At 30.6% G+C, this 9,190-nt stretch overlaps 1 protein-coding gene across 5 annotated transcripts in view; it reads right to left on the bottom strand.

The window, feature by feature from the left end:
• Window positions 1-309: 309 nt before the first annotated feature.
• LOC148611399 (uncharacterized) overlaps window positions 310-9,190 on the bottom strand; it is a 23,388-nt gene continuing 14,507 nt past the window's right edge. For 2 of the 5 annotated variants that reach the window (XM_088591906.1, XM_088591907.1), the window contains exons 15-21: window positions 8,299-8,410; window positions 7,819-7,884; window positions 7,190-7,266; window positions 5,650-5,728; window positions 3,711-3,725; window positions 3,364-3,378; window positions 310-2,480 (exon numbers count right to left, since the gene is read on the bottom strand). In XM_088591906.1, coding sequence (XP_088448032.1) covers window positions 2,235-2,480; window positions 3,364-3,378; window positions 3,711-3,725; window positions 5,650-5,728; window positions 7,190-7,266; window positions 7,819-7,884; window positions 8,299-8,410 — 610 coding nt within the window. In that variant the 3' untranslated portion in view covers window positions 310-2,234. The remainder of the gene's footprint in view (window positions 2,481-3,363; window positions 3,379-3,710; window positions 3,726-5,649; window positions 5,729-7,189; window positions 7,267-7,818; window positions 7,885-8,298; window positions 8,411-9,190) is intronic. The other 3 variants (XM_088591909.1, XM_088591908.1, XM_088591910.1) reach the window with 3 other exon arrangements.

The raw sequence follows: 9,190 nt of genomic DNA, 5'->3' as shown, positions 1-9,190 counted from the left end.
GCCAGAGTTTCGGAAATTAATAAAGACATTATAAGACAGTCCTCTTAGAAAATGCATTGGGGAAAGTAAATGATTTCACGCATTATCAGATTGTCAAACAACAAATGATCTGCATGATTTCTGAGAAATTTGAAAGGACTTAGACTGTCTAAGAGAGGAAATAAACATCTGAACCTGTGTGAAGCTTGACATAGAAAAACAAACATCTGACCCTGTGTGAAGCTTGACAGAAAAACAAACATCTGACCCTGTGTGAAGCTTGACACAGAATAAGGGTAAAACTAATGCAAATCTTACATGCATAAATAAGTAAAAAAAAGTTATTAATAGTTTATTATGTATCACAGCTCAATTGTAGAAATAAAAAAAGATTTATAAAAAAATCAACAAAACAAAACAAGATAGAAATTCATCATTAAACATATCATTTTACTATATCATATAAAATTGTGTTGAACCTGTAACAAATACTGATATAAATAACTTTATACCCCAACTTTCAAAGCCAGGATATAATAAAAATAAAGACTTTTTAATATACAAGTTTGCCTGTCATAAAAAAAAGCTCAGTCCACATCTGACACTTAACAAACTTTATTAACTGTAAATTCAGAAATTATTTTGATGTTAATATTATTGCAATAAGCTACTGGGTTAATTATAATGACAATAACCAAACAGTATGGTAATTCTAATATGACATGCACCAATGTCCTTAGACCACAGTCATGATAAAAAATATGACCAATGTCATAAAAGTATGACAGTCTCATTTCCAACATCATAGATAAGTTTTACCCAATTTTAATGACTTCACAACAGAATTTTGCTCAATATCAGTTATGTAATACAATGGCTGTTTCCATTTATAAAATATGGAGAAACTATTCCTTTTAGAATTGAAATAAATCTAGGAAACTTGGGGTGAAATAATGCAACATAAATGGCCAGACCAGCAATGATAAAATGGAGTCTCAGTGATTTATTTCTTAATTTAACCCTAATAAAATGCAATAATAATACATAATAAATAATTTCCCAATTTACAGCAATACAAACACATGTATTAAACTCAATAACATTAGCAGTACAAAGTATATTTAAATAATACTGGATGGTTTAATAAATGCTACTTACTACTGAGTTACCCTTAAACATCAATCATCCGTCTTTTCCTGACATTTGATATATACATATCTCTACAACCACATCATGCCTGGTTTTAGATTATAATTTTTACAACAAAAGTAAGTGAAAATTAAATGATGCTTAATTTTTTTTTTAAATCATCTACAACCATTTTACTAAAAACAAATCAGGATGGGAAAATATTTTCGATTCACTTAAAAATTAAAATGGAGCTTAATTTTAGTTTACTATTCAAAGTAAGGGTAATATGGTTTCCTGGAATATTCAAGGACTGTTTTTAATTTTTGACAAGGTTATGCAAAATAAACAACACTGGGCCGAAGCGGTTTATGAACAAATGTAAACTACCCCAAAGTTGATTATGCGAGTATAACATGGTCAAAAATTAAAAACAATCCTTAAATTTAATTTCTAATCGATTAAAGCCAAAATAAAGACTTGTCTCTTCATCAAAGCCTTATTTAGTTTGGTATTATTGTAATTGCGGATTGCAGACCGATTGACGTTAATGACGTCACAGTACCAAGTTAGTATAAGGAAAATGACCAATCCTTCCCAGATGAGAAATAAATAATCAAATTAAATTATTTTTGTCTTAAACAAAATTGAACAATATTCGTCAAGGAGTTATATAACTAGCTATCGTAGATTACATAAAATATCTTCTTAAAAAGCAATACAATCAATGGAATGTACAAATGTACACCAATTCACAAGTAAAACAATTTGTACCAAGAGAAGAATTTTCATTTCATCAGAATAACAAAGTTAAGCAAAGATATTTACAATGTATACTATATAATTATTCAAAGCCTATTTAAAAATCCTCAGTAAATACCATTAGTATATGACTACTTTGACTTTAACATGGCTTCAACATAGTGATAAGGCATTAGCTTGGATCTTCAAAATATTGTTTAAAATAACTTTTGAAATGTCATAGTTTTAAAAGCTCTGGACAAGCTATCTTTCCTTCAGATGACACTGTAGGCTGCATTTCCATTCTCCTTGGAAACTTCAAGTACAATTAACCAGAAAGTTCTAAAGATTTTTTATGTGAATTGAAATCACTAAGACAGAATATATCAGGTACTTTGTATGTAAGGTAAATACAACTTCATCACATCACTTTTATGTCTGTTATCAATGGTTGACAATCTCTGATGAAGCACATAGTGGGCGTAGTCACGTCTCTGGTCCACCTCTGGTATAACCATCAATCTCTCTTTCTTGACTGGTACCCTGTCCAGTGAAGCTGAGGCACCAGATTTGACCTTGACTTTAGATGGTGTTGATCTTGGCCTGCCATACTTTGCCAATTCTTCATTTGCCTAGAAAGATAAGTTTTTGACTTTATATCATTAGTTGTAATTACTAGCAGTAGGAAAATTAAGTGAGAGATTAATCTTAGCTCCCTTTCTATAAATATGGACCCAAAAATGAAAGTGAAACTTCTTGATTCCTTGAACAAATCCTTATTGCAACAACAATGTACAAAAAGTTTCATTAAGCAACAATTTTAGGTACATTTGTATTTAATCTGTTCTAAGATCATGAACTTAATAATAAAAAAAAGGAAGTTAAATATCAAACACCTAATAAATTCAATAAAACATGTATCTTTTTTCAATGTTATGAGCAACTGAGTGTGAAGCATATTCAAACATTCTTAGTTTTTATTTCTTTACACAATTGATATAAAGATAATACAACAAATATGGGGACAACCCTAAGTGGGAATCACAATAAAACATTTCTAATCAACATATCAAGGTTTACAAGGTTTGTGTAATTTTGTCTCTAAAACTAACAGTTTTCTAAATATCTGGGCAGTAAAGTTTCATACAGTACTGAAAGCAAATAGAACAAAACAGATGATGAGAAGGTCAACTAAATATCTGGAAAAAATGTCAGTAATTTCACACAAAAATTTAAAGAAAAACTCGATTATGAGCATCATGCATAAAACTGAAATCAAAAGTACAAGCATGCATGAATTATTTAATAGAAATCATGAGACCAAAAGGAATTTTCTTTTTTCTCAAGTTTTAACTATGATATGGATAGAAATAATTAACTTACACAGAATTACATGTTCAAATTTAGAATTCTCAAGACTTCAAAAACAAAAATAAATTATAATGTAAAAATAAAGACACAGGAATAATCTAAACATTGTAAGGTTGATCACAGAACAATACAACATGCTATTACCTCAGGTTTCTCATTCTGTAAAGTCAATTATTTAGAAATGTGTCAACTGTACAATTTTAAGAGACATTTCTCTTTTTACAATCCATGTTAGCAAGTGATGAATTTAAATACCCTTTTTTTTCAGGTCCAATAAAAAGTGCACAAAAGCTCCTTAAAATCTGAGTGTTCCCTCAGCATATCCCACCGATGTGATTAATATATTGCAATGGTGTATGGAAATACTTTGAAATATGTACCAAACTCGATAACATATGGGTAAATTTAATGTGCTTTAAAAATGTTTAAGCTGCTTTTAAAAAAATGATTGCATCAAATTGACAAATCAGCAGCTGAATTATCTCCCTTACCTCAGGTTCTGGTGTCTATATTCCAAAGTAAGCAGTTAAAAGATATTAGTAATTACGATTGTATTAATTGAATTGACTTGACTTGAGCATATTAAAAGTGGTTGCTACAATAAATTATCCTGCAATGTGGCTTTCACAGGATAATAGACTCCTGCAGGTACTGGAAAATTGGTGAAGATTTCCAATTTATGTACACATCTATACATAAAATGTTCACTTTTAAAAAAATGTTTGATATTTGAAATAAATAGTAAATATTAATTTAAACAAATAAAACAACATTTGCATTTTATAATTCCTAGTGCAAAAGAACATTTATACTCAACATCAATGAAAATAATTTTCACAGAAAAAAACCTATCATAGGAAATGTGACAAGTTATCACAATGCCACTAAACAAATCTTTTGTTTGCTCTTCACAGGCATGCCACAGTAAATACTAAAATGTAGAAGAACAGAATCTACATGACATAAAATTTGTTTTATAATACCCAGTAAAAGCACGCCTAAAGAAATAAAAGAACAGCATTCCAATGTTTCCTGTGAAAAAAAAAGTGAGGAAAAAACTTTAAATTCACTGAAATTTTCTAAGTCCAAATGCCATAACTTCTGTAAAAAGTCAAATTTAAATTGTAACTTCTCATAGTAAGACTGCATCTAAAATCTAAAATCAACTGGTGAAAGCATTACAAAAAAGTACGGAAAACTATATATACACTGAAATTTTCTAAGTCCAAGGGCCATAACTTCCATAAAAATCATTCAACCATAACCAAAGTCGAACCTAATCTGTAACTCTTCATAATAAGGCCACATACCAACAAACAAACTTATTTGGTAAATGCATATAAAAAAAAAGTGCACAAAATGCCGACGGACGGACGCCTGGCATTTCCATATTCCCTTGCGACGCATCACAGGGGACAACAAACATTTCAAGGATATTACTGAGTGCATTAAATACATGTAGGCCACTAAAAATTATAAAAAAAAATATAAGACAAACCACCCACTGCATGGTTTTTAGACAGAAAAGCAATGCCTGTTTTTGATTTTGTAAAGCACTGGTACAGTCCAGCAACTATCATACCAGCTAAGTATCACTATTTGTTGGGGTTTCCCCTTGAAAGCACTAAAATTTATATATCCTGAGCAATATTTACCCAATTTACAACCAAAATTTCAAATAAGTGGTATATTAAGTTGTTTTGTCATAAAACAGCTAGAAAACCACACTTCTGATAAATTTGAGGGTCACTGAAAGAATTTCTTGTATGCCGAGGACTATTTCATGCCTTAAAAACCCCCTTACTTAAACATTTTAAAAAACTTTGCCCAAATCATACTGCTTCAACTTCAACTCCACCTGTAATTTGTACTTATTTAGGGATAGAAATACCATGAGAGTAAATTAGTTACTATTAAACAGGAAATTTTTGTGGCATTCCAATTTTTGTGTTATTTCATGGTAAAACGAAAATCACAAAAATCAAAATAGTAGAATATAATTTCAGTTAATATTTTATTTAGAATTGAACCAAATTTTTGGGGATGAAATGAGTACCATTCTGGCAGTCTGCAAAAATCATTGGTTATAGGGTTAATAGTTCTTGCATATTAATTTGAAATTTTTTATTAAAATAATATAAAAACAGTTATCAGCAAGGTCATGGTACCCAACTGATAATTGTTTTCAGATTTTGATGAAGGAAGATTCAAGGGCTCGGTGAACATTTCCTAAAAAATATACCATCCTCAATATTCAGTATTGTAATTTCCCATTACACATCTTTCCTTTCCAGAAATTGAATTGCCAACACTAAATTTAAATCATTCATTCATTTAAATTAAAAAAAAAATAAATAAAATTATTTCTGGTTTTGGACCTTATCAGATAGTCTCTCATGGTAAATGTATCTCCTTATTTTATTTTATTACCTGAGCAGCTACTGTAATCTGGTGCCATGTTTTAGCTCTGTCTATATGCTTATGGTATTTCTGTTTGAGGTCAGATTTACTGAAAATATAATTCAATATAGGTTTATTTATAGATTATACATGGCCTTAGTTATCAGCTCAAGATCTTGACATCTGCCTTGAGGGCTACAATCTGACAGACCATCTCGGTAAGTATTTACTATTTTTATAATGGTAATACGATGGCGCATTTGTTGCATTTCACCATATCAGTTCCTTTTTCTATAACAGTCAAAGACTGATAGTAAGGGAAAAATGAAAAGACAATGCATGCAAATAATCATGCTTTTAATACACATGTAAGTTTGGTGTTATTTTCAACAAGATACATGAGAAATCTTTAAACTCTAAATAGTAGTGATTCATTTAAAGGTAAAAATATTTTAGCTTTGAAAAGAAATTATCAAGAAGTACATAGAATCAGTAAATGGCAACTTCTTCATACAAGCACTTAGATGGTAAACTATACATTTTCAGAAGGATTAGTTATCATTTTCATGTGTACCAGGTTACAACATGGTCTGACCTCATGTTTGTAGAAGCTTGAGTCTACTATGACCAAGGAAGATTTATGGTGGAACAACGGGAAAGGGGAACTTGGCAAAAGTCAGAAGTATATATACAAGTTTATAAAGAATTGTAATGATAAGTACAAACCTTAAAGTAGGAAAAGTTTAATATAACAGATAGATAATTTTATTTGCTTAAATATAAACACACACCAAGGGTACAATTTGCATATAATAAAACATAAATTAGTAACAGGTTGCACAATGATAAAAATAAAATCTATATATAGTATATGTACCCATTACCATGGTGATAGTTGACATTAATCAATATTAAGTAAGAAATACAAATGCAGTTGTCTAAAAACAAATGTGCTAATATCCAATCAGGCCACATGGTTTACTTCCAAATGTGGCCCCATTATGACATTCATCGTATTTAACATGGTATAAAAGATGAAAGATATCTCATAACTTATGCAGGTTGATATTAACATTAATACTATTAAAGAAAATCAATCCCTGTATGATAGGGCTTCTACCAATAAAAATCATCCCTGTATGATAGGGCTTCTACCAATAAAATTCATCCCTGTATGATAGGGCTTCTACCAATAAAATTCATCCCTGTATGATAGGCTTCTACCAATAAAATTCATCCCTGTATGATAGGGCTTCTACCAATAAAATTCATCCCTGTATGATAGGCTTCTACCAATAAAAATCATCCCTGTATGATAGGGCTTCTACCAATAAAATTCATCCCTGTATGATAGGGCTTCTACCAATAAAATTCATCCCTGTATGATAGGGCTTCTACCAATAAAAATCATCCCTGTATGATAGGGCTTCTACCAACAAAAATCATCCCTGTAGGATAGGGCTTCTACCAATAAAATTCATCCTTGTATGATAAGCTTCTACCAATTAATTTGGTTAGTTATTTTGCTTAAAATTAATGCCAAGACAATCAGTATACCATTATATATTACCTTCTTGCCAGTTTGATCTTTTGTTCCATTTCTTCTGTTCTCTCTGGTCTTGTTAACCACGGTGTGCTCATCCTCAACTGAAAAATAAAATCAAAACTTAAACAATCATATATGTGTGAATATATATAATTTTTTATTATATATCTTCAATGTAGAAACTGAGTTATGACAATAACTTTCGCAGCTGATTTAGAATTGAAAAGACCTATTTGGTAGCTATATAGCATAATGTCAGAGAGAGTTTAATAATTTTTTTCAACTGAACTTGATGACAAAAAGAAGATGGCACAATCTTAAGTACTGTAAACGTATTAGTTTTGACGATTTCTAATTTCCACCAATTCAGTCAATTGAACATATTAGTGAGTATCAATATTCACAGTTTTAAAAAAAGTTTTAGGTTCATAGTGTTGAAAATCAATTTTGCAAGTACTAGTTTTCATGCTTGTCCGTGCATCACAAAAATTATTACCTGTACAGTGTGTGGAATGACAAACCATGAAAATTAGCATTCTAAAGATATTTAAGACAACAGTTTTTTAATTGTTCATACGAGTAAAAAATTATGTATAGAAAATATTTATCTCTCCATTACAAGACTTAGGTACCACATGGTTATGTAAAAATACCTGATTCCTTGGTAGAATTAATGGTGTCAATGATGGCAGCTTTCCTGCCTCAGCAAACATCGCACTCTGAAAAAATAAAGAATGTGTTAGCATGAGAGAAAAAATGTCAAAACCACCAATATATGAGAAACATCTCTCTTGAATGTTCAAGTTGAGTCATTGATTACAACAGGAAACAAAATGCTTCATATAACATCACAGAAAAGAGTTCTTTTGAAAAGGCAGTCTATACAGTTGAAGATATATTTCACTTTTTTCATAATTAGGAACTGTATTATCAATAAACATTTCATATCCTTATTAGTGTTTTGTTTTTAACAAGTAAAGCTCAATTCTGGAAACATGAACAAAATCTATAAGATTTTGTCAAATTCTGTTGTAAAAAATGATTAATTTTCTTTGTCCTGAAGAAATAAAATGTAACAAGGTATTTTTTGTTTGTCTCTTCACACATGAGAATTCAGTAGAAGTCTATAGTACCTTGCTGACACCAGGTTTTCCTAGGAGATTCACATCTAATCTGTACAGCAGTACTTGGCTCTTGTGGGCACTGACAGCCAAGAAAAACTGTAACACTGATGTCATCCGACACCTGGAAAAATGATGCCAATATACAAGTTTCATACAAGTAAAGTAGCACAAAAGCTACAAGAAATACAGTCAGCAAGTTCATAAACAGAATATTCCCTGCTTCAAGTGTTATATGTAAAAATACTTTAGTTCAATTATCTCCCTTTGGAGTTCCCCGGAGGTTTTATATTCCTTCATGCACATCTACATATGATGCCAAATTTTCCTATTCAATTTCATCAAAATCCCTTGGGCTAGACTTAATGGTTTAAACATGTATGTAAAACCCTCAAGTTGGAGTATCTCCTTTTGGGGACCTCCAACAGTAACCATACCATATAATACATATCAAATGATACTTAATCTTCCTATGAAATTTCATCAAAATCCCTTAAACAGTTTAGGGAAGTTGTGCTTATGAGGTTTTGACATGTAAAACCCTTAGGTTATCTCCCTTCGAATCTTTTGACAAAAATTACATTCCGTCATAAACATCTACATATGATTACCAATCTTTCATTAAAACTACATTTAAATCCCTTAAGGAGTATGTGTTACGAGGAGTTGCAATTACAAGAAACATGGATTGATGAATGGAAGGACGGGCAGAATGGACAGACTGGCAGACAGATTCTTATATTTTATGCAAGGGGTATAAACAAATAACAGAATTAATGTGTGGAAAACTCATTTTTTGCACATTATCAATGTACATGGATTACATTTGACCATCTTATATCACTTGTGATTTAACAATATATTCCATGAAGTCAACAATTAATTGTGTCTAATCAATATGGTG

This window comes from Perna viridis, chromosome 7 (assembly GCF_037379345.1).
Source record: "Perna viridis isolate PV_CMFRI_1.1 ecotype Kerala chromosome 7, ASM3737934v1, whole genome shotgun sequence".
In the NCBI taxonomy this organism is placed as follows: Eukaryota; Metazoa; Mollusca; class Bivalvia; order Mytilida; family Mytilidae; genus Perna; species Perna viridis.
The sequence above is the reverse complement of the archived record's forward strand: the minus strand, read 5'-3'. Positions and strand labels throughout refer to the sequence as shown.